The following is a 26,145-nucleotide window of genomic DNA, read 5'->3' as shown; positions in this document are numbered from 1 at the left end:
TCCCACCTAATTGAGTGGCAGGTGACAGACAGCCTCAATGGTCCAGAGCGCCCCCTTCCCACAGCCGGTTTGGTGGAGCAAGAAATAGCATGAGAGATAAAGAGCCACAATGAATTTGTACGGTGCTGCCCACCGCCAACTCATGCTGCTGTGTTGCTAGGGCCATCGGCGTGCCCCTCCTCTCTCCACAACAATGCCCCCAGCTGCTCAGGTCAAAGGTCACAAGTTGGAAGGAAGCCGCGATTTTGCCTGGTCCGTATCAGGGGCACTAACTATGGAATCCGAGTCCTGCTGGATGCCAGCAGCCGCCCCGGTGTAGACTGCGGCTGTGGACATCTGATGGGGCAAGCCCACACGGGGTAGCGGGGCAGCTGCTCGTGGTGTAGCTTGAGGGGTGCCATCAGAACTCTGTGTCGAGGGAGCTGGTGATGATGAGGGGGCTGCCTGCCCCCCCGCAATCGAAGTGGTGGACTCATGAGCTGAAGAGGGGGGGCTCTGGCTCATGGTCTGAGACACACCATGCGGGAGGGAGGGCTGTGAGGCTGACAGCGGCCTGGACTCCTGGCTCAGGCTGCTGGTGTGGAGGGCCTGCGTGCTCTTGTGGGCCGCAAGCCGCTGAGGCGAGCCGGGTGGCTTCTGCTGAGTTAGAGAGAGCTGGGAACCAGACTGGCCCTTGGCACCCCTGTACGGGAACGTCCGGCTAGCGAGGGGGCTTTGGGAGGGTGAGCTGGACACTACTGAGGGGAAAGGGCTGGTGGAGGAAGCCGGAGCTGGTTGTGCAGCTGGGGGCTGCTGCTGCTGTTGTGACAGGGTGGTGTTCTGCTGTGCTTGCTGTAGCACATGATGTGGCTGCTGCGGGCCAGCCTGCTGCTGCTGCTGCTGCACGTTGAACTGCTGCTGCTGCTGCTGCTGCTGCTGGTGGTGCTGCTGCAGCAAAGCTGGTGAGATAGCGAAGGGGCCAGGGACACCCCCCTGGTATTGCAGCCGGCGCACCATCCGGGGCGACCCCAAGCCCACACTGCCGACCAGTGGGCTGGCCATCTGCGGGCAGAAGCTCATGGCCACAGCTTGCTGGAGGGTGGCAATGGCTGAGGTCACCTGGGGCTGGGCTGGGGCATACATGGCCGCATGCTGCTGGAATTCTGCCTGCTGGACCATCTCCCGGTCATACTTGACAATCTCCTGGATGATCTCATTCTCCTGGTTATTGAAGACACCTGAGTTGAGGTCATGCTGGACTTTGTGCAGCAGGATGGAGTTCTTCTTGCCTGTGGGGCAGGGCTCAGAGTTAGTGACCACCCAGCCTCACAAGCCCATTCCATGCCCTTTTCTTCCCACAGAGAGAGGACAAGAGCAACTGCAGAAACACAATGAGATCACTTAAAACCTCTTAATTGAAAATGTGACTCCCATTAACTGGGCAGGTGCCAAGTGCTATCTGAGAAGAGGTGTTTCATCTGCTCACTCCTACCTGCAAGCGTCTAAGCTCATCTGAAAGACCTGCTGAGATTCAGAAAAAGGGAGGTCTCTTCCAAATGTTTCTGCTGCTGGAATGGGTCAGTGGGTGAAGCTAATTCTACCAGACTTGCTCAATATAAATTGCAGCTCTGCCCCAAAATTAAAAGGTTGTATAAAAAGCTACAGTTGAACAGGACTAGAGGTCTATCTCAGCTTTCTCTCCAGGGCCATTAAGATTGGTGGGGGCAGCCAGGGTAGCTTCCCAGCGGTCCTTCCACTCTGGGAATTGGCAGCCAGAAAAGAGCACTGGACAGCAAGCCTGGGTTTCCATTTGCCACACTCTCTCTCTCTCTCTAGCTTTCCCACCTTACTTGAAACACAGCCTAGTGATCCCTCCTTCCACTGTCCTGGTAAATAAAAGCCCTAACATTTTTTTCTGGAACACATACAGAGTTTTGAGTAACTGCACCAGTTATTTGCAAATTGCAAATTGGTCAGAGGTGCCTGACTGCAGAATCAGGATTTTCCTTGGGGCAGTACCTCCCTTGCCTTACGGCACAAAACACTCCGAGCCCTGGGGAGGGGGTCCCTCTTCCCCTCACTCAAACACAACTCCATACATACCGATGCGGTCAAGGCGATCGATGGCCACTGTTTCGAAAGCCCTTCTCATCATGGGGTACTCCTCCAGGACTTCGTTGAAGTTGTCCACCGACAGAGAATACAACCTGCAATAGGTATCTGCTCGGACGCTTGCAGTTCGCCGACCCCTCGTCAAGAGGCAGATCTCTGGTGGAGGCAGGAAAGCAGTGAAGCAAACGAAAATGAGATTCTATTTTAACTTCCCCTTCAGGACTCAAGAATGGCTTTTGGGGACCAGGCCAAAGTTGCCATCTCATCCAGCATCCTGTTTCCCCACAAAGGATAACAAAATACTCCTGGAATACTCCTTGCACAGGCTGCAGGTGCAGCTTCTGGCTCTGGCCTGGACTAGAAGGCCTTCCTCACCCTGAGGCCACACCATGCCAACAAGAACAGGAAAGGAAGGTTGCAGAAAGTGCAATTTCCAGTTCAGACTGTAAGCAATCGTAGCTTCAGAAGGTTGTGGACGGGCCATCCTCACCCTGCCACCAAGCCAGCAAGAATGATCAAGAGCCAGCAAGCTTAGGTGCAACTCTACAGGTGCCATCAGGTAGCTCCAGACCTCACCCCACTACCATGCCAGCAATGTATATGTTTTCCTGTTTTTTAAGATTTGGAACCAAATCTGGAACTCTCTGCTGGTTATGGACTGCATCTGATTAAAATACATTACTTTGCCAGTAATTGGTAGTTTTTTAAAAAATGTAAGTGGTATCTGAATAAAAACATAAAACACCATATTTTGCATTTTTAGCCAACAAATTTTCAAAGAGAAAAAAAATCCATTTTCAAACACTCCTACCTATTGGCAATTCTAGCTAAAAGGAACCCCTGGAAAAAGCCTGAATACCAGGCACTGGGGCCAACACCAGCATTTGGCAGCCCACTGCTGGAAAGAGGATGCTGGGCTGGGCGGGCATTTGATCAGATTCTGCAGGAAAGTTCTTCTGTCCTACAGATGCAAGAAAGATACCTGCCGATTCTTCAGGAAATGAGTCAAGAGATTCTCTCTCTGTCTGAATGGAAGAGTGATGTGCTTCTCCCAATTTAATTCAGAAACACACACACACACAGCTCTGGCATCAGAAGTATAGAAAACTGAAAGCCATTTGCATGCCTGTCCATCCACCCAGATAGTTTTAAAAGCTTCCCAGACAGGCTTCAGAGCCACCTTTCTAGGACCTGGCAAGCTCGTGCCATTTGGCTGGCAAACCTCATAAACCTCACATCATAAACTGTGATTTACCCATAAAACTGTCAATTGCCAGCATAAGCCAACCTGCCGCACAATGTACTTGGGTTGCTTTTCATGGCTACAATGAAAAAAAGAAACAAACACGAAGACTCCAAATCATTCCAGTTACTGAACTTCTTGCTTGCTCATTAGTTTGCTCCTGCTACTCTTGCCTCTTCCTATCCCCCAATGGGGAAAATGTTGGACTTGTAAGCTCCATGGGTAACGGGCCTGTCCTTTTTGCATCTCACAGATGACAAGTCACATCTGCTGAAATTTCCTTCTCTACACAATTGTTAACAGTCCAGGAGCCCTGAAGTTGAAAGGTTGGCCACCCTAGCTCAAGAACCTCTAATTAAAAGGGCCTTAAGTAGCACTGCTAGGAAGGACCTCTCCCTGCCAGAGATATGGTGAGCCACCCCCAGTCAGACCTGATATTACTGGGCTCGATGGAACAAGGATCTAGCTCAGAAGGTAACTTCACACAATCAGCTCACAAAGCACCATAACCCACTGATTGTACAGGTGTTAAGACAGCACTTTTGCCAGTCTCACCTCCAAAGTAGGAGCCATCTGACAGCTTCATCTCTTTATTGCCCTTGGTGAGGACACTGACCACCCCATGCTGGATGAAGTACATCTTCTTGCCAATAGTGCCTTCCCGGATGATGTAGTCACCCGGCTGGAATACTTCAAACTTCAGCTTGGTGAGCATGGCGGTGACAAAATTGGGGTCAGCATTGGCAAAGAGCGGCATAGAGGCTACCAGCTTGCGGCAGTTGAAATTGACAATCTCCTGGCAAGGAACAGACAAAGGAGTAGGAGGATGATTTAAATCAGAGACAGAGAGACAGGTCCTCCTCAACCTAGGAGAAGTCCAGTTTGTATACAATGCAGAAGGAAGTGGTAGAGTCCTTGTGATGGAAAGGACTCTACCACTTTAAACTACAGGACCATATTCTGGACTAGTCCCCTCTGTGAAAATCTCCCTGAAAGGGGAAGAAAAAAAAAAAAACTATCACAAGAGATGCCTAAAGTACTAGGCTTTTTTCTTTAACCTGTAGATATATTTCTAATGGAGAGGATAATTAAAAATGATGCTCCCTAAAGGGATACAGGTACTAATTCAAAAACCTCCTTAACACAAAATAATTTTTCTCTTCAAAACTATTGTTTCCCCATATATTCCAATGAAAGCAAATTTAAGAACAGACTAAAACCTGCACAGTTATGAATCAAGAGACAGACTTGGTAGAAGTCAGAGAAAAAAATGCCTGCTAAACATAGGTTAAATAGTTCCCCATATTGCTCCTCTGTCTGCCTAGTCTCCATCCCCAATACCTGCTCCTCTTTGGACTGGCTGATCAGGCAGGAGTCCCCATACTCTCCTTGTTGCAATCCCAGCATGGAACATTTACCTCTCGCAGAGGCTCGTTGAGTTCCCCAAGGATGCTGTCTTCGTCAAACATCTTGCCCTGATAGCGATGCTCATAATAATCGTGGATCTTCTGTCGGAAGTCGGCAGGTAGTTTATGGAAGGACATGTACTGCTCCACTTGTTTGTACTGTAAGAAGAGAAAAGGCAGTGGACTAGGTGCCAGCGGCCAACAGAAACGGTTTTGAGACTCAGAGGACTCTGGGATCTGGTAATCACTGAACACTCAAATGAAAATATCAAATGAAAATAAAGAGATGTGGAAAAGGAACATGGCTCAGTGGCAATCCTGCTTTGCATACAGAGAATTCCAGGTTCTGTTCATGCAATCATAGGCTAGGAAAGATGGTGTATCTGAACCCTGGAGAGCTGCTAACAGTTGGAGTGTCTATTGGAAGTACAACTCTGACTACCAGCTGCTGGGGACAAATGACAGAAGGCCACAGGTTAGCCTGTAATCTTCTTCAGGCAGAGATCTGTCCTCCTGTGTTCTGTAAAGCACCATGAACATGGATGAGACTTCATGCAGAATGTTGTGTTTTTTTTAATCTGCCTTTCAAGCACTTCAACCAATCAATTTGTCAGGTAGTTTAAAAAGTCCGTTTTAGGTGACAAATTACTAACAAATTGACGTGAAAAAGTCCTTCAATCTGTAAAGTGCCCAAAGGAAAGAAAATTTTTTCCCATCATATGGGCCCAGGAAAAAGAGCCATTTTCCCTCCACCTCACCACTCCTGAATTACAGATTCAGATATCTCTCCATCAGGTTGCAAATGGCACAAAGAAAGTCAGTGATATAATTGGCAGGCGTGGAGTTGCTGTTGTCAGGAGATCTTGACAGATGAGAGTCGGTGGCCTCTGTAGATCCACCTGTCCCAGAAGACAAGTGTCAAAATGTCAGGAAATGGTGGAGATCTGGAAGCCTCCTCTCTCTCCCCATCATGCAGCAAAGGCTCACAACCCCAGGAGACCTTCTGCAAGCACCAGGCTGGTGACGGGTATTTCCAAGGCTTGTCACTTGGATGCTTTTTGGCCTCCGCATAACCATGGCAATGTGTCAAAAACCAACGCAGGGTGGAGGGAGAGCCGCTTTCCACAGGGTCCAGCTGTCAACCCCCAACGACAGGCCTCCTCCCATAGCTGCTACATTCACAAACAAGGATCCCCTTATCCAACTCTGTGTTCCATTACATTTGGAATGCTGTGCTCTGTTCTGGTTACTCTATCCCCAAATACTATAGAGCTGGAAAAGTTGCAGTGAAAAACCATGAAAGCAATCAGGGGCTTTGGGCTATCTTCCTTGTGAGGAAAGGTTCAAGCACTTGGTGACAGAAAAAGAGGACTAAAAGGAAGAAGATGACTGAGGTTTCTAAAATGAGGTAGGGTATGGAGCACAGAGCTAGAATGAACACTTCTCTTTCTCCCTCTTATAATACACGAACTCCACATCTTCTAAATGAAATCAAGACCCAGGACCAGCAGAACAGAATGCTGCTTCTCACACATTGCAGAATTCATTGTCAGAATTTATGGCTACAACATGTAGTGATTGTCATTGGCTTAAAAAACCTGGAGGCAAGCGGGCTACAGACTTTGAATCATTATAGATATGGTCTGAAAGAGCTCTGGCTTCAGTAGGTGCCCATGAACATTCCCTGGCCACCGCATCAGTTGCTGAAATGTTATGCAATGCTTGCAAACAAACCCCCCCCCCCGCCCTTGGCTCTGTGCACAGCTTGAAAGTGTTGCAGTTGCGTTTTGTTTTTTAAAGTAAACTGTCAGCGCCCAAAGCCGACAGACAGGCAAAGCTGGTAATAGGATGGGGTGATGAGAAAAGAAGGGGCAGAAAATCAGTAGTCAATTGTGGTCTGACTCTGCATGAATGAGAGAGACGTATGTGAAAAGGGGGAGTCTGTTTCAGGTATATTCTTGTAATGCACAGTATTTCATTTGATCTGAAATATTCTATGTCACCTTTCAGCAAAAGCTTCTAGGGCAGCTAATGATAAACATTTAAAAGAATTCAGAAACATGAACATTCAGTTCAAAGGGTAAAATAATAAAAGACTGAAAACCATTGTTAAGAAAATAAAATCCACTCTTCATTAAACACTTGGGAGACTACAACAGCTTTCAGCAAATGTAAAATAGTTAGAAGTTGGCCCTAGCTGAGTGTCTTTTGGGAGAATATTCTAGAACTGGGCATCACCACTAACACGGCCCTGTCATCAGGTGCCAGCCAATTCTCCTGTGTTGGGGGGTGGCACTTGGTGCAAGGTCCCCGGCAAGGATTTTAGGAGCAGACAGGTTCCTTCACAGTGAGGGCCAAGAGAATGACTACTTGTGTTGTTTATACATTAAACAAAATATGAATTGCTCACAGAGACATTTGTAATACCCTTGCTTCCCCCTTCATACCTTCTCCTGATATTGGCGCCGGGAGGAATCTAGAGACTGGATGAGGGCTGTGGCATGTCCGATGAACATGGCATAACAGGTGGCACCCACAATCATGCTCAGCATGGTCAGCCAGATGTCTGTCATGCTCTCTGGCGCTTGACGCCCATACCCGATGCACAGCATGTGGCTCATAGACTTGAAGAGGGCAAAGGAGTACAGTTCACTCCAGGAGTCGTTCTAGAATGGAAAGAGAGACAACCGCTGAATGGCTTTGCTGTATGCACGTGTTTAGTATGCAGGCCAACAGCATTACACAGGGTCAGCCGACACCTCTTGAGGAAAGATGCCAAATGCTGGCAACACACCGTCTGCTGCCTCTGCCACTCCTCTACCCCGAGTTTGGAAAGGAAGAGAAGAATGGAACAGAAGAGGAAGTGGGAAGGAGAAGAGGAGAGAGTTGGGCTAGAGCAACACTCTAGCCCAGGGGTGGGCAAACCCTGGCCCAGGGCTCATTTGCAATCCTCAGGGTCCCCCAATCAGGCCCACAGAGACCCTCCAGTCTCCAATTAGCCTCTGGCCCTTTGATGACTGTTGGAGCCCACACTGGCCCACAACTGCCAGCTGTGACTACCAGACGCAAGCTGTGGGTCAAGTTAGAGTAAGACCTTTTACAATCTCCATGTGTTTTCTGCTTTACCCTGGGCATTATTTTATAACCCCCCTCAATTGCCTCTGAACAACTTGTGTTACCATATGTATCTGGCTTGGTTTGTATGTTTTCACTGTGTAAGAGGTTTGTGATAAACAGTTCATAGTTCTCATGTGGTTTTACATACCAGTATTACAGTTCTCATGTATATTATAAATAAGCTCAGTAAAATTCATTCATTCATATACTTTTTTTATCTCTAATGTATTCATTTATGTAAACCGATTCAAATTTGAAATGTAAATGTAAATTTTTTTCAGGCTCCCAACACAGAGAGATGATATGGTCTTGCCAAAATGTTTGCCCACCCCTGCTCTAGCCCTCCTCCCCTCCCCAATTTTGCTCCATTCCTTCTTCTCAGATCTAGGGAGCAGTGGGAGAACAAACATGGATGCAGGAAGGGGTCAGATCCAGATAAGCTCTGCTAGTTGTGGCAACTCACCTTAAGTCAGCTCATGCACAGGCCATCCCTAGGATTATGACACACCCTTACAAACGCTTCCCTCCACTTAACAAACTCATGCCACACTATCAAGCAAGCATGTAAAGAGCCCCTAGACTTGTTGCAGAGCAGGAATCACCATCTCGAACTGCCAAGTATCCAGGTGAGAGTTCTAGCTTGGTACAAGGGAGGTGAACCAAACCTGAACCCAACCCCAAAATTGGTGTTTTTTCTGTTTGTTTGTTCCCCTCAAGGGAGGGTCCTTTATGAGTGAACTGAACTGGCCCCTTAAAATCACTTAGTGACCTTTCACTTAAATCAAACCCCTAAAGGCAAAGAGAGGCAACTGCTTCAAAATGAGTGGTTCAATTATCACACACTCAGCTTGAAAGAGTATGATTATATGGTTTCTTTTCCTGGTGGTTCCAGTAATTTTAATTCTTGTGATATATATTTTAGGTTTTTTTAAAACATTTAAAAATTTCACCCCATACTGGTAAAAAAATAATCATTTCTCTTTTTACCTTAAGTGAAACAGCTATTATTGTATTCATCTCATAGAGTTACACAGCACACAAGGGAGCCTGACATTATCCTTCACAAAATGTTATCTAAACTGGTTCAAAGCACTTGACCTTGACACCGAATCACTTTTTAAACAGAGTTCGTGAACTAAAGAATTAAAAAAAACTCCTGATGAACTTGGAACCACAGTTTTCAGTGTTTTGTCTCCTTGATTTGGTTTACCATTTTTGCTTCCAGCCCAGAGATGTATCACACAAGGGGATGATCGGCCTATGTAGGCAAAGCTAAAATTGGTAGGAAAGTAATGTGGATGCCTTAACAAGTTGCTGGCCTATCCCCATGCAGGTAAGAGGAAGGAGGAGTACAGTGTCTTCTTAGCTCTCCCTTCAGATCAGTGATTCCCAAACTGGTAGGTCACAACCCACCAGGGAAATCGGAAATGGGCCATTCCCCCTTAAAGGGAGTGGCCCAGGAATGGGTCCCCAACGGTACCACAGCGATTGCGGAGCCACGGGGACCCAGGGACATCCTAATGTACCTGGGGGTATCCTGGAGCCTCCTGGAGGCTTGCAGCTGCCTCTGTGACCCCTCCAAGCGGCTACAATGAGCTCCAATCTGCTTTCGGAGCTCACTTCCAGAATGTGTGATCACGAGCCAGAAGTAAGCTCCAAAATCAGATTGGTGCTCATTGCAGCTGCATGGAGAGTCACAGAGGTGGCTGCAAGCCTCCCAGACCCTCCACTCCCCCTGCTCCCAACCCCGCATCTGCAACAACTTAGTGTGATCCTAAAGTTCGAGGAGGACTTTGGGAACCACTGCTTCAGAGAGTTATGGTAATAGTGTCTCCACGTGGTTTAAATAGTGCTACTGACAAAATGGAGTTTCCCCAGGAAAACACTGCAGGGAGGCTCTAGCCCACCACTCTCCTCTTGTTTCCTCCACACTTCCTCTTCTGCTCCACCCCTCTCTTCCTTTTCCAATCCAGAAAGTGGGAAGAGTAGTGGCCGTGGAGGTGGGAGTGAGTGGAGATGGTTGCCCCCCCCCCACTAATCTGCTGTCTGAGGTGATCTTCCCTTCAGTCGGCCTCATAGATTGGCCATCCTACTGTAAGACAATGGTTCCCAACCTGTGCGTCACAACACTCTGGGGCATCATGAGGCACTTGCTGGGGTATCATGGGCCACCCACTGACCCAGCAGGGAGACCATGCCACACTGCTCCAAACAGTGGTTGGACATTCAGTGAGGCCAGAAAAGCTGGGAAAAGCCCTCCCCCCTGCTCTGACCTCTTTACTGCTGTTTGAAGCAGTGCACAATGTCTCTGAACCCAGCAGTGACTGGCAAAGATGTTGTTTCAAAACTCCTGTTTTAAGTGCTCCGACTCCTTCATTTGATTTACCCCTCGCTTCAGCAGTTTTCAGGAGTAGGGGAGGGGGAATGATGAAAATTCAGTAGCGCTCCTCCCGGCAGTCACCATTTCCCCTCCCTCAAAAACACAGCCCCCCTCAGAATAACGCTACTCAATGGTGCCATTTCATTCTGAGAGGACACCTGGTTTATATAAAATTTAAAATGCCAATAAAATGGAGGTGCCAGCTGCTATCAAGAATGCTCATCTTTTGGGGCCAGAAGTTCTATTAGAATTATGCCCCAGGAACCCTTTATGTGGAGCCACTTTGAGAGACAGTCTTGGCTCAGAACCAGGATAGAATCATTATTACAAAGTTAAGAAGTGAAGTCATGCAAATGCAGTTACACCGGTTGAAGGCTTCGGGTCGGTGGAGGGCTAAGGAGGAGGGGTGTGCACGAAAGCACACTCTTTTCCCGCTCAGAGCATGTTCTTCATTTATTCCCTCATTTGTTTCGTCATTGATCCATTTCATTATTGTCCATTTGACTTATTTACTCCTGAACTTTCGATTAAAGTGAACATACAGTTCTAGAGAAGAAATAGGTTTTTTGGGATGGGAACTAGAGCTCAGCAGGGAATGCCCTGCTTTGTATGCAGAAGGTCCCAAGTCCAATCCTATGCATCTCCAAGTAGGGTTGGAAAAGAGCCCCAACTCTGAAACCTTGGAGCAGCAATTTTCAACTGCAAAAGTTCGACAAGGTGTGCCACTGGAGTTTGGAGCGCAGCGATCGAAAATTGCTGAAGAACTCTTCCAGGTTCTGTGGCTCTGTTTCTAGGGCAAACATCTGTAACAAACAATTGCCCTTGACACAGAACCGCAGAACCTGGAAAAGTTAGAAGTGGGAAGTGACATCATAAGAGGCAAATACTACAGAGAAGACCTCTATAGAAGAAGAAGAAGAAGAAGTCCTCTATAGAGAGGACTGTGAGAAGAAAAATGCAGAAAATTGCCACCCTAGAGAGTCATTGCCTATCAGCATCAAGAGTACTAGGCTCGCTAGATTAATCAATAAAAGGCAGCTTCTTATGTTCACATGTTTTGAGATGAGAACTACAGAACAGCGCATGGGTGTGTCACCAAAACATCTCCAGAAGAAGCTCTAACACAAGGGAAAATCATGTTGAGAGAGGAGACCTGAACCATCCAAGGCGACAGAGCTGAAGGAGCAATGGCAAGGAAGTATTAAGATGTGAGGGTAGAGAGAGAGGTTAGTCCTCACTGAGGTCCTCAACATACTCCACTACCAAGTGGTGCCAGGGTGCCTGGGAACAAACACCTCTTACTCACCACCATGCCATTGATGGAGACCCAGCAATCACTGGGGAAATCCTGGAGCATCGGCACAAGGAACTGAAGGCAGCCATCCCAGTGACAGAGGAGAAGCATCATACCAATGAGGTTGATAATCCGCATCACAGCACTCGCCAAGTCATAGGTCATGTGAAAGATCTGCAATGTTGGAGAAAAAGACAACGGGAAACATGTTAAAAAACAAGAAGGATCCCTAAGAAAGACAGCTTGAAGGTGAAAGGAGGAGGAGTCTAAGCATTCAGATCAAAAGGTGCAAGAATGAGGAAACTCCTGGTTCAACATTCCCCTCCTGCCACAAACTCGCCTGGTGGCCATTGGGAAGCCACTGTCCTTTCAGCCCCAAAGTAGCCCATCCTTCCATGTTTTTGCATGAGTCATTGTTCGAATAGCCTCCGAACAGATAGAACACCAAGTCCAGTGATTCACAGAGAGAAACAACATGCACCCTCCTTTGCAGGGTGAGCAATTGTCCGGTTTACCTGTATGAAGAGCAACTGTATCCAGCCCAGAGAAGCATCAGGCCAACTAGGAGGAGGCTAGTTAAGAATTATGAATCATCCAGAGATGCAACACACACTTCTGTGGGTGAGGATGTCAGGCTACTGAGTCTCTATTCAACACCAGAAGACTGGCTGCCTACCTTATTTTTCATGGCACATCACACACAAACACACAAATACAATAATATGCTTCACAAATTGCTACCTGCCCTGTGACCTTTGGGGGCACCCACAGAAATCTGGAGCAAATACAAAGCTTGAGTTAGTTTTATGCAGAAATCAGTCCTGAACATTACTCATCTGCTTGATCATTGTGCCGTGCAAACTCAAGCATTTCCCTTTTCAGCAGGGATGCTATAAACCCTCCCCTACTGCTGCCCAGCTGTGCCAGCCTTGAGCCAAACAGAACAGTTGCCAATTCTGCCCCGGTCTGAACCCACTCATGGCCACTTGCAGATTCTGAGTTCTGTGCACTTTGGTTTCATTCCTGTCAAGGCTCACCTCCACTATCTGTTTGCTCTGAAAAGGTTTATTTCTAGAACCAGCGTGCCAGAAATGTCAGGATTCAAACTGGGCACCTTACAGACCTAAGTCTGAATGCCAAGCCTAGCCAGTTTCCTGGCACTGGGCATGCTCCAGGCCAAACTAGATGTGATGTTGAACACATCACTGTTTATTTATACACACACCCCAAACAGAAAAGCAGCAAATAATAAGGTAGGTGTTAGTACAGCATAATGGCAACAAGTGTGAATTGTAAATTCAGACTGCCCCACTTTGAATCTTGCCTCTGCCTTGAAACTCACCAAGCAGTCATATGCAAGCCACTCCTCAGACTCAGTCTTCCCCAGTGAAAATATGGGGATAATGCCATCTTACCTTGCTGGGTTGTTGCAAGGATTACAAGAAGGTAATACATGTGCAGGGCAAAGAACATTCAAAAAGTGCTACACAAACACTTGCTGTTGTTAATGAGAGGAGAAGGGCTCCTTTTGGCATTAAAAACTATCCCAATGAGTAATAGCTGCAGATCAGGAAATAAACAAGGGAGAGAAGAACAGTGACTACAGAAAATTAGAAGCAGACATCTTTGTATCTAGGAGGTACATGATTACTTGAGTGAGGAGGAAGAGCTTCAATTTAAGACACAAAAAGGAACAAGAGCAAACGGGATTCTTGGGGCCCATGGCAGCTTTGAAGCCTGGGGGCATTTTGGAAGGAAAACAACACAGAGGCAATGGCTCTCCTTACTTTCTGCACTGCAGTCCCAATCCAGGTTGAGCTTAGAGTAAGAAGGACCCTGTCAGGAAAGGTACTGGGAGAAGGCATTGCTGATCAAAGGAATGGTGGTTAGTGGTTAGCATGCACAAACCCTTTCCTGCTCCTCAATTTTCCAAGTCAGCAGCTGAATTGGGGGGAATTAGTAGTTCCTATTTGCATACCATGCAATTCCCATGAATGGGGATCCACCTGAAATTGGTTCGTGATCCACCAAGTGGGTCCCTCCCTACCCATAGTTTGAGAAACACTGAATTAGACTATATGTGAAGTTTTGATTTTTGGCCCCAGTGTGCATTACTTTACACTTACTTACATTGAAATGCACCTGCCATTTTGCTGCCCATTCTCCCAGTTTAGAGAGATCCTCATGGAGCTCCTCACAATCTCTTATGGTCTTAATCACTTGGAAAAGTTTAGTGTCATCCGTAAACTTGGCCACCTTGCTGCTTAACTCTGTCTCCCAATCATTTATGAACAGGTTGAAAAGAACCAGTCCCAGGACAAAAAAGTGGGGCACACCATTTACACCTCTCTCCACTGTGAAAATTGTACATTGGTATCCACTCTCTATGTTTCCTGGTCCTCAACCAGTTCCAATGCCAATGTTTACTCATGGGGCAAGGAAGAAAGGGTTCCAGGCAAGATGAAGGGAAAACAGTTCTTCACTGCTAAGTCCAGACAGCAACAGTCATCTGGTAGTGTTGAGTCTCCTTCAGCCAGGCTTCCCTAACTGCCCTTCCAACCCCTACAAATCCATGCTTTGCACTCCCATCAGGACTCCAAACTGCATGTTCAGAGTATGGTCAGGAGACATTCAAGAGACTTTTTGTCCCTTTGTGGTGACAACTGCATTCCAATCTCCCATCAAACAATAACTTGAATATGAGTAATTTAAGAGTACATCCAATAATTGCCAAAAAAACCCTCCTCTTTCTTGATTTGGAGCATACAAACCCAAAAGTAAAGTTCTTACTCCCGAAATTATAACTTCCACAGCCAACCACCTGCCTTTTTCATCTGCAAACACAAGTTTTGGTTTTAAATAATCTTTAACATACATAACCACACCATTTTTCTTCTTTGAATTTGTTGAAAAAAATTCTTGTCCTAACTTTCTCTGTATTAAGTAATTTGTATGACCTTTTTAAATATGCGTCTCTAAATGGCAAATCACATCTTTTTTAAGTTTCTTCAAATAATAAAGTATTTTTTTCCTCTTATTTGGAGCATTAGCTCCATTAATGTTCCAAGATAAAAACTTATACTCCATAGCTAATCTTCTGAACTAATTATTTGAAAGTCTATTTGGGCTTGTTGCATATCCTTTAGATTTTCCTGTTCTCTTCTTTCTCCTCCTCCTTCGAATTCCTTCATAAAATCTTTAGCTTTCTGAACTGAATCTATTCTATACATTCTACTCCGAAATCTAGAGGTAACTCCTTCCAATTCACACCATCTAAAGATAATTTTCTTCTGTTTCAAAACATCCACCAGAAAGCCATATTCTTTCCTTTTCTTTAGAATTCTAAGTGGAACCTCCTTCATCACAATAATCTGTACTCCTTCTACTGTAAGCTTCATCTTTGCATGTTGCTGTAAAACCCTATGTCTTGTCCTTTTTCTTATGAAATGCACTAATATATCTCTTGGAAGCTTTCTCAACCTTGCAATCCTTGTATTTACTCTGTAGACTCTATCTCCAACTCCACCTCATTGCAACATTCCTTCAATCTCCAATTCCATCTCATTGCAATTCCTTCTGTGCATTCCCCTGGTCAGCCACCAGAGGACGTAAGAGGACTTCTGCTGAGCCATGCACAAGGGCAGGGTTAGAGCCCTCAACACCAGACCTAGGGTCACTTCCTGCTGAGGGAGTGGTGGGTTAACAGGCTGTTCCAAGCTACCTTGGAACCAGCCCCTGCTGATGAGAATTTATGTTCCCTGGATTTAAAAGGGAGCACGGCAGAACCCCCACTCTTCATTTTTCACTCCTGTGTCAGACTCTAGCAGTGGAGGCTGCTGGAATGTGACACAGTTTGGGTGTATGAAGGGGTAAACATCAGCTCAACTCTTGGTGAGGACAACAAAACAAAACCAAGCCTTCCCGAAGTTAACTTTGCATATCTAAGGCAAGCGGTGAAGATAAGACTAATTAACAACAGAATGAGGAATATGAAAGGAGTTTTTAAGGAAGGGGATACTTTCTATTTTAAGAGGAGAAAAGAAGTAGGACTGAACAACTCCTCCATCCCAGAAGGCATCAATTTAGTACACCCCTCCTCCTGGAGCAGGTATGAGCCCAGACTGGACATCATTGTACATCTGACCAGGGTCTGAAGTCAGGCAAGGATAGCCAGGTGGCCATGCCTTGGACCAAGGAGGCAGAACAGCAACATCATCATCAAACAAAGGGCGTATAAGGTCAAGCTGAAGGAAAGCTCTTGGCACTTGACCCCAACTCTAAGTAATCAGTGCACTATCAAGATCCAACCCACCTTCCAGGACAAAGGATGCCCAAACCCCGGGGTGCAGGATGCCCGGCCCAGGGGCCATTTGCGGCCCTCAAGGACTCCTAATCTGGCCCATGGGAAGCCCCCAGTCTCCAATGAGCCTCTGGCCCTCCAGAGACTTGTTGGAGCCCAAGCTGGCCCAACGCAACTGCTCTTAGCTTGAGGGTGACTGTTTGACCTCTTGCAGGAGCTGTGGGCTGAGGGCCCCCTCCACTGCTTGCTGTTTCATGTCTGTGATGCAGCAGTGGCAGTGAAAGAAAGGCCAGCCTTGCTTTGTGCAAAGCCTTTTATAGGCCTTGAGCTATTGCAAGGCCCACATTCATTCATACAAGTTCCACCTCTAATATATTCATTTATGTAAATTTATTCAAATTTGAAATGTATATTGATTCTTTTTCTCCAGCCCTCTATACAGTGTCAGAGAGATAACGTAGCCCTCCTGCCAAAAAGTTTGAACACCCCTGGTCTAGAGTAAAAGATCCAGGAACTAAGGCTGAAATCTTACTGTATATATGCTTACCTAGGAATAATTTCCATTGAACTCAAAGGCACTTACTTCTGGATAGACATGCATAAGATTGCACTGCAGGTTTAGGAACTTGAGTCAGGTTTCTGTTTGTGTTCTTCCTTGCCTTTCACCTAACTGCCACTGTGTTATAAGAACAATGTCTACACTCTCCAGACCTTAGGAAAAAGCATTATAGGAATATTTCACTACACATTTTTAGAACACCTGTAATAAGGACAGTTAACAACACAGTACTATCAGTGTTCATGGAACTTCATATGTTTTGCAAGAAAAAGAAGACAGGTCTCTGTTCCCAAACTACAGCCAACAGCAAAGAAAAATCAACAACAACAACAACAACAACAGAGGGGGAACCAAAGAGGAATGTGAGCAAACAGAGTCCCTTAAGCATAGTTATAGTAGAGGATGGGGAATAAGTTCAAAATCTGACATCAGGGCAGAGAAATTACTTGATGGAGCATCTCGGTGACCTCCAGAGCTGAAGTCTTCCTTCTGCATTGCAGAATATTGTGCACAACACTACCCAGTGCCAACCTAGCTGGCAGCAGAGGCAGAAAGTGACCTGCAAGTCCAAAGCTATGCCACCTCTTCTCCCCCAACACATCCAATTCTCTTTTGGAGGAGGGGGCATAGTGACAACAGGGGACTGAGAAGCCAAGGCAGGTCCCACTTCACCCTCTCCCCAACCCGCCTACAGCCTCACTGCCACCCTTCCTTCCACACATGGCAACTGGCTCTGCAGCAAAAACACAAAACACAAGATGTGCATCCTGATGCATGCAGAACACTGGGGGAGAAGGGCAACCAACTCACAGGTAAAGAAGAAACGGCCCCATGTGCTTCTACCACAGGCCACGTCTCTCTCGTCCTTACCGTGTTCCTCACACGCTGCCGTGAAAACTGGAAGTGCAGGACTTCTGGGTTTCATGGCAGCACAAAAGGAGCACGGTAAGGGTTATATTGTTGTTTTCTTGGTATATTGACATATAAAGCTCCTTATGCTGAACCTGGCCAATGACCCATCAAGTCCAAGCTCATCTTCTCTACCTGCCTTTAGGAAAAGAGGGGTCTCTCCTATCATCTGCTACCCAAGAGCCTCTCAATTTGCAGGTGCAAGGAACTGAAACTGGGATCTCTTTGCTTGTAAAGCAGATGCTGTTCCACTGGGCTGCAGGCCCTTTGGTCCAGTCTGCAGCATCCTTTTTCAGATGGGGAAGCTAGAAATGAACATGGTGTTCCACTCATGGCCACAACACAGACTGATAACATAAAGACACTGGAATTCTCAGCCTTTGTCCAAAATCTCCACACCCACTCACCTGCCTACCCACATCCAAAGTGCCCCAGCCAATTACAGCCATCCTCAATCTTTTTAGATCCACCTTGAACCCAAACCTGCAAAATGGAATCCTCTCCAACTGCTACACAGCAACATGATACTTTCCCCATGTCTTTCCCTGCATCTGTTTCGCTTCCCCCTTGCATTTCTTTTAGACTCAAACTAACTGATCCTAAACCCAGAATTGAGTTCCTGGGTTTTTTGTTTGTTTTAAGTAAAGAGCACATGGGGTGGTGGAATATAAATCTTTTAAATAAATCCCATTTTAAACACAGTCATTTTTTCATGACTATTTTCTGCCAACAGCCAGCTTCAAGACTGAAAAATAATGAACCAGTTACTGGGTCAGTGGTGGTGGTGGTGGTGGTGGTGGTGGGGGACTTCTACCAGCAAAAATCAATAAAGGAATTTCCAGCTGTGAAAAATAAGTCTGCTGTGCCTCTTGCCTTCCTTTTTCCAGTTGGCCATAATGAGTTTGCAGCAGCGATTGTGTAAGAGATCAATTCTCACTAAAGCACAGGTGAGTTTGCTGAAAGGGTACCAGAAACAATAGATCACTGTATTCTCTCAAGAGTGAATTTTTCAATAGCTTCCCTTCTTTGCCTCCAAAACTCATTAACAAAGGTATGTAATCACCAGACTTGAAAATCACTCCCCAATGGGCTGGTTCCAGGGAACTCAGCACAGTGCCTTCAGTAATTGCCCTCCTACATGGTGGTGAGCATCCCAACTTAAGAAAGTAAGAAAGGAGCTACTAGGTCTGGCCTGTGATAAATGCCCTGCTTTTCACCTATTTTTCCTGGACACTACCAACCAACCCCTCCCATAAAGCTCTATGCTGGTCTAGCAACCACCTGTCCTTTGTTTGAAATGCTATTACCCCACAGGCCTGGGGGACCTTATTCACATTTGGAGTAGCTAAGCCTCCTACTGATATGGACACATGCCTACCACTGGTCAATCAAATCTGTCTACAGGAAAAGGAGTGGGAGGGAGGCTAGGTGGGGTTCACTCCTCCAATCAGGTAACGATATGACATCATCGAACTAGGTGACTTAAGCTCAAGCAAAGGGATGCTCATGTGTGTTACTGTCAGGTCTGCTATCATACCTAGTGCATGTTTGCAGAAGGGCAGCCGCTTACTCTTCAGTAAGTGCAGGGACTGGGATGCTTGGGACAAGGTAAGTAGCTAGCTAGAGGGACTATATTTCTAGTTAGATGCATTTAGGAAATTTTACTGTATTTGTTCTTTTTCACTCCAAGTCAGCCTGCAAATTTCCCCACTATAGTTACAGAAGCTTTGGGGGTTTTGTGCACTTTGCTCGTAAGTAGCATTTTATTTTTTTAAATCAGAAATTGGATTTTTGATAAAAACTAGTTCCATTTTGACTCCTTGCCTGGTTTATTTAGCCTGCAACGGCAGCAACAGACAGAACTACCGGTTTCCCCTCTTTATTCAGCTGTTGACCTGGTAAAAAGGGAAAGCAGGAAGGATTTGTGAATGCTAACCCAGGGGAATCTAAACTGTGGCCCCTCGGAAGATTTTACCCAGAAGATTTTACATGGTAGTGGGGTAGCCTTAATGTTTCGGCCCACTGCAACCTTCTGACCGCAGAGCCTTGTGCTAGAGACATGCTTCCATGGAAGATAGCCCCAGAAGGCTCTACACCTGTGGGGATTCCCTTATTCCCACAAGCGCAGAGCCTTCTGGGGCAATCTTCCGAGAAGCATCTCCCCGGCTCAAGGATCTGCATCACAAGGTTGCTGTGGGCCAGAATGTTCAACCACCACCATGCCCGCCCACCTGGCCTCCCAGCAGGGTCTCCTGGTCATAGTCCAGCCAATGCTCGTCCTCATTCTGCCAAAGTGCTACCACTCACCAAGTCCCCAAAGCAAAACGTTCAGCACGAGCAGCAGTGGTGAAGGAGGCGGCGGGCAGCAGTGATCAGCAATGTAATACTGGGGGCATGCTAACCTGAAGGGGACCTTGAAATGAAGAAACAGATCAGAGAGGTGTCAAGAAGAGATAGGGTTGTAATTATGGGGGACTTCATAACCTCGTATTGACAGGGTCAATTTGTACTCTGGTCAAGAGAGACCAGATTTCTTGACATGCTCAATAACTGTGCCTTAGAGCAGCTAGTCATGGAGCCCACCAGAGGACAAATGACTCTGGATTTAATATTGTGTGGTACTCAGGACCTGCTTAGAGATGTAAATGTTACTGAGCCATTGGGGAACAGTGACCATGCTGCAATTCATTTCACCATGCAAGATGGGGGAAGAGAACCAAGCAAATCTGACACAAAAACCCTTAACTTCCGAAGGGTTAACTTCCCTCAAATGAGAAGGCTAGTTAGAAAGAAGTTGAAAGGGAGAGCCCAATCTCTCCAGAGTGCATGGAGGCTGCTTAAAACAATGGTAATAGAGGCGCAGCGGAAGTGTATACCACAAAGGAAGAAGGACTTGATAAGTCCAGGAGGGTGCCCACATGGCTAATGGGAAAAGTTAGAGTGATTGTAAAGGGAAAGGAAGCTTCCTTCCATAAATGGAAGTCTTGCCAGAATGAGGAGAATAAAAGAGAACAAACTGTGGCAAAAGAAATTTAAGAAGATACGGGAGGCCAAGAAAGACGATGAGGAACACATGGCCAGTAACATTAAGGGGAATAATAAAAGCTTCTTCAAATATATTAGAAGCAGAAAACCTGCCAGAGAAGTGGTTGGTCCTCTGGATGGTGAGGGAGGAAAAGGGAAGATAAAAGGACTTGGAGAGGGCAGAAAAATTAAGTGAGTTCTTTGCATCTGTCTTCATGGCAGAAGACCTCGGGCAGATACCATTGCCCAAACACCTCCTCCTGACGAAGGAATTAAACATCTTCTCTTTTAAGCTCTATGTGACTTAAGATCAAATTGACAGATTAAAGATCAAGAAGTCATCAGGCCCAGACAGTTATTAAGTTATTAAGGAACTGAAGAATGAGGTTGCTGATCTCTGGACTAAAACATGCAACTTGTCCCTTAAATAGCCACAGTACTAGAGGATTGGAGGATAGCAAATGTCACACCGATCTTCAAAAAGGGAGGGAGAGGGGAAAACTATAGGCTGGTCAGCCTAACATCTGTTCCAGGTAAGATGGTGGAATGCCTCATCAAAAATAAATTCTTAAAACACATAGACGAACAAGTCCTGCAGAGGGAGAATTAGCATGGCTTCTGAAAGGGTAAGTCTTGCCTCACAAACCTTTTAGAATTCTTTGAAAAAGTCATCAGGCATGTGGATGTGGGAGAACCTGTGGATATTATATATCTGGATTTTCAGAAGGCATTTGACACAGTACCTCACCAAAGGCTGCTGAAAAAACCCCACAGTCAGGGAATTAGAAGGCAGGTCCTCTCATGGATTAGGAACTGGTTGAGGACCAGGAAACAGAGAATGGGTGACAATGGACAATCTTCATAATGGACAGGTGAAAAGCAGTGTTCCCCAAGGATCTGTCCTGGGACCAGTGCTTTTCAATCTGTTCATAAATGAGTGGGAGATAGGGTTAAGCAGCAAGGTGGCCAGTTTGCGGATGACACTAAATTTTTCCAAGTTGTGATGACCAGAAGAGCTTGTGAGGAGCTCCATAAGATTCTCTCTAAACTGGGAGAATGGGCAGCAAAATGGCAATGTGTTTCAATGTAAGCAAGTGTAAAGTAATGCACACTGGAGTAAAAAATCAAAACTTCACATATAGTCTAATCTAATTGGTTCTGAGCTGTCTGTGACAGATCAGGAGAGGGATTTTGGGGTGCTGGTAGACTGCTTGATGAGAGTGTCAAATGAAGAAGGTTAAGTCTATGCTTGGGATCACTTGAAAAGGTATTGAGAACAAAATGGCTAACATTATAATGCAGTTATACAAATTGATGGTAAGGCCACACCTGGAGTATTGCATCCAGTTCTGGTCACTGCATCTCAAAAAGATTACAGCAAAAATGGAAAAGGTGTAGAAGAGAGCAACCAAAATGATTACTGGACTGGGGCACTTCCTTACGAGGAAAGGCTATAGCGTTTGGGACTCTTCAGTCTAGAAAAAAGGCATCTGAGGGGGGACATGATTGAGACATACACAGTTATGCAGGGGATGGACAGAGTGGATAGAGAGATGCTCTTTACCCTCTCACACAACACCAAAACCAAGGGACATCCACTAAAATTGGGTATTGGGAGAGTTAGGACAGACAAAAGAAAATATTTCTTACTCAGCATGAAGTTGGTCTGTGGAACTCCTTGCCATAGCATATGGTGATGGTATCTGGCCTAGATGCCTTTAAAAGGGGATTGGACAAGTTTCTGGAGGAAAAATCCATTACGGGGTACAAGCCATGATGTGTATGCGCAACCTCCTGATTTTAGAAATGGGCTATGTCAGAATGCCAGGTGCAAGGGAGGGCACCAGAATGAGGTCTCTTGTTATCTGGTGTGCTCCCTGGGGCATTTGGTGAGCCACTGTGAGATATGGGAAACTGGACTAGATGTCCCTATGCTTGATCCAGCAGGGCTCTTCTTATGTTCTTAGCAGGCACTTCACCATCTCACTCAATGAGGTGAAATTTGGGCAGAGGGGTGGGGTTGAAGCATCTCTGGCAAAAGAAAAAACACATTAAAATCAAACTGTGGGCAGATATCTTGAAATTCTTATTTAATTCCCACTTAACAAAAAAGTTAACAAAGTTCACTGGGTAGCAAAATACTAGCAACTTGCTGACGTGTCCACCAGGAAGGAGCTGGTATGTATGGAGTGGGGCGGAAAGGTTGGTATTTGTAAAATCGTATCATGCTGATTACAACAAGATTCACGTACTATACATTCATTCACTTAAGTTTTATTCATTACTTATTTTATATAAAAGTGACGTTTTAAAGTCCCTGAACATGTCTAACATATGCAATGTGGCCCTCATACTGAAAAGTTTGGAGATCCCTGTGCTGTCCGCTAGATGCTGCTCCCCTTTGCCAACCTGCCTTTCTTCTGATACCTTCTCTGACAAGGCCAAAGGCCCATCTAGTCCAGCATCTTGTTGGTCCACCAGATGTCCACAAGCAAGAGAGAAAAGCATCATCACATCTTGTAGAAACAAGTTCCACAGACTAACTGTGTGCTGGGTGGATGATTAACACTCAGAGGGCCTTATCCTGGTGGGAGTGGCAACAGCTTGCAACTGTTTGTGATGGTTGCATAGATGGCGGTACTCTTAGCCACAAGAACTAGATGCAATAAATAGCAGCTTTGAGGGGAGGGGGAAGATGACTGGAAAGCAATGCAGGTAGATGGGTCAACTCCACCCCACCACACATGCACTCTTAATCTGGAAGAGGACCATCACAGTTGCTTTGTTTGTATTTTTCCAGCGAGACTCTGCCAGCCTTAAGTATCCTCTTAATAACAGATTTAATGCAATGTGTCGTTTCTTCGTGGGCTGCAAACCTCTATTGCTCGAGGTCTGGCCAGCTGGCATCACTTGCTGCTCCGTCCTTGTGACAAGCAAGGTTGTCAGTAGTTAGAATTAGGGCCTGGAGGGTTGTGGCACCCAAACATTGGAACTGGCAGGCCTCAGCAAGGGTCAGGCTTCAGGAGGTTTGGTTCTGGGTATGCCAGCCTAAGTAGACCAGAAAAGGGGCACATGGCCCACAACAGGCAAGAATGGAGGCCCAGAGCAGCAAAAAAGATGTGAAGGTTAGAGGCAGGAGTCAAAAGCAGAGAGAATAGGTGCTTTGAGGCACTGTCCTTGCACCAGAGAAAAGCTAGGCAGACTGAGGAGTCAGCTCTGAACTGGTGGCTTTATAGAGTGTGGAAAACCAGGATTGGCCCTTGGGTGTCAGCTGACAATGCTTGAGCAGCTTAGTACTGTATCTTAGATGGCACTTTTGAGGCACAGAAGTCACATTGCAAGGCTTGCAGTGGAAATAGAACAGTAGAAAGTAGAAATAGTGGTGGTACTGGCAGTAAAGCGGAGTTTAGCTGCTCAAAAACAACAGCAACAGGACCCAATCCTATGGGCCGTTGCACCGGTGATACACACGTACTGCCAGCTCAGGGTGTCACAAATATGTCACAAAAGCAGGTCTGCAGCACCCAGCAAAAAGGGAGCACCGGTGTTGGGCTTCAGCACCAGGAGGATGCCGCTCAGGAGCCACAGATGGCGAGTAGTACCTCCAGACAGCGGTGTGACTTTTCAGGGTATGGGGGAGGCGTTCTGGGGTGGACTGAGAGCAGAACAGGAGAGGGGACCAGCGAAAGCCTCTGCTGGGTCCTATGCACCATGTCAGGTTGCAAAACCGAAAATGGGGTTTCTCAAGCCTGCGCCAGCAAAATAGCTGGCGCAGACTTGAGCAGCCTCATTGTGAGGACCGGGACTTTATCTGTTGTAAGTGGATTTAAGTCCCTTTCCCCTGAAGAGCTCCAGCAGCTCCATTGGATACAGTGGTAGCCATTTTGATGCTGCTGTACCCAGTGTTTCCGGGGAGAATAGGATTGGGTTGGCTACACAATTACAATTTGAGAAACCTTTTGGCAGGGAGTTCCACAATTGAGTCTGCATTTTGTGAAGTTGGGTGTTGAATCAAGAGCCCCAGGGAGCTCGAGCGAAGAGCTTTGATGCCCACATTGCCCATAACCGATGCAGAACCATTATAGAAATCATAGGGAAAAAATGCAATGCTGCTGCACTACTCAAAGACGAATTATTGTTTGTAATTTTCATAATTTCACATTTTTCTGTCACAGAATTTGGGTTCTGGTGGCACAGAATTCTGATGGCTTGTTTTGGTAGTCTCTTGATACAAAGCATATGCAGATCTGTGCATAGGCCTTTTTTAAATTTGCATAAAGATCCTGGGTTTTCTCTCAGCAGCTAACAGCAGCATCAAAACTGTTAAGGTACTTCCATGACAAATGGAAAGAGAGGTGTCACATTTAAACCAACACCTCCATCCCCCCCCCCCCACAAGAACACTTGAGATGTGATGTCTGCCTAATCACAGCCACCAGCTCTCAAGCACCAATCAAGCCTAAGATGCAAATAGGGGTGGGATGTGCCATGTGGAACCCCTTTGCATTGCATGTTTGTAACCAATTCAAGGTTTGGGACAAGGGAGTACCTGCACAGTAGCAGCCAGGAACATAAGACTGAAAACAGGAAAATGGTGCACATGTGGGACTATCATCTCACATCCTTCCAGAGCCCTCATTTTGAGAAGGAGGATTCTGGTAGTAGATAGAAACATATCAATGCTTGCAGAATGAAGTTGTATTGCCTAATTGTTGTCAGCACCACACAGAGCATGTGTCGGGTTTTCCCTTCAGACCTTTTCATAGTCTACATATTAATTAGAAAGAGGTCAAATGGCAGGCAGGAACATACAAGCTTACTGAATGCAAGCTTACTAATAATAGGTCATGGCCACCAGGGTGAAAGCTGAATTCTGGTGCTTTTTTCATGGACTCCACAACCTGACTACTTGGGGACGGGGTGTAATCTCACCAAAAGTTCCTTCGGAAACACTGACAGCCAGTGTGGTGCAGTGGTTAGAGCCCAGGACTTGGACTGGGGAGACCCAGGTTCAAACCCCTGCCTGGCCTTGAAGTCCACTGGGTGACCCTGAGCCAGTGTGACTCACACATTATCTGACCTACCTCACAGGGCTTTTGAAAGGATAAAAGTGGAAGTACCCCATGCACAACTGGAAGAGTGAAATGAAAAACATAAGCTATTATGGAACTCTTAAACAATCAACACGAAGAACAAATAAGGGACTCGTCTCACCTCCTCCCACTGATGGATGTAGCGAATAAGCCGAGAGAGACGAAGCAATCGCAGGAGGCTCAGGATTTTCGTGAACCGGACAATGCGCAAGGCCCGGGCAGTCTTGTAGACCTCTGAATCCATGCCCTTCTCCACAATGAGGAAGATATAATCCACAGGGATAGAGGAGACAAAGTCTACCACAAACCAGGTCTTCAGGTACTTCTTCTTGATCCGCTCGGGATCCAAGATGATCTCCGTGTTGTCCTCAATGACAATGCCTGTCCGGAAATTCATCACCAGGTCCATGAGGAAGAAAGTATCCGACACCACGTTGAACACAATCCAGGGGGCCGTGGTCTCCTCTTTGAAGAAGGTGATGCCAACAGGGATGATGATCAGGTTTCCCACCATGAAGAGGAGCATAGTGAAGTCCCAGTAGAACCTGGAGGGGGAAGAGAACACATAAGAAGAGCTCTGCTGGGATCAAACCAAAGGCACATCTAATCATATATCCTGCTTCCCACAGCGGCCAGTGGTCAGGAAGGCTGCAAGGCTGAAGGCAACTCCCCTCTCTTATTGTCCCCCAGTAACTGATAATCTGAAGTAGACTACTGCTGAATACAGAG

The 26,145-nt window shown here is 46.2% G+C and overlaps 1 protein-coding gene across 1 annotated transcript in view; it reads right to left on the bottom strand.

Moving 5' to 3' along the window:
• Window positions 1-219: 219 nt before the first annotated feature.
• The window catches only part of HCN2 (hyperpolarization activated cyclic nucleotide gated potassium and sodium channel 2), a 57,046-nt gene continuing 31,120 nt past the window's right edge, over window positions 220-26,145 (bottom strand). The window contains exons 2-8 of the mRNA XM_066636403.1: window positions 25,538-25,961; window positions 11,544-11,705; window positions 7,188-7,406; window positions 4,753-4,899; window positions 3,890-4,130; window positions 2,083-2,247; window positions 220-1,268 (exon numbers count right to left, since the gene is read on the bottom strand). Coding sequence (XP_066492500.1) covers window positions 220-1,268; window positions 2,083-2,247; window positions 3,890-4,130; window positions 4,753-4,899; window positions 7,188-7,406; window positions 11,544-11,705; window positions 25,538-25,961 — 2,407 coding nt within the window. The remainder of the gene's footprint in view (window positions 1,269-2,082; window positions 2,248-3,889; window positions 4,131-4,752; window positions 4,900-7,187; window positions 7,407-11,543; window positions 11,706-25,537; window positions 25,962-26,145) is intronic.

This window comes from Tiliqua scincoides, chromosome 8 (genome assembly GCF_035046505.1).
Source record: "Tiliqua scincoides isolate rTilSci1 chromosome 8, rTilSci1.hap2, whole genome shotgun sequence".
Classification (NCBI taxonomy): Eukaryota; Metazoa; Chordata; class Lepidosauria; order Squamata; family Scincidae; genus Tiliqua; species Tiliqua scincoides.
Note: the sequence above shows the minus strand (reverse complement) of the source record. Positions and strands in the feature narration are given on the sequence as shown.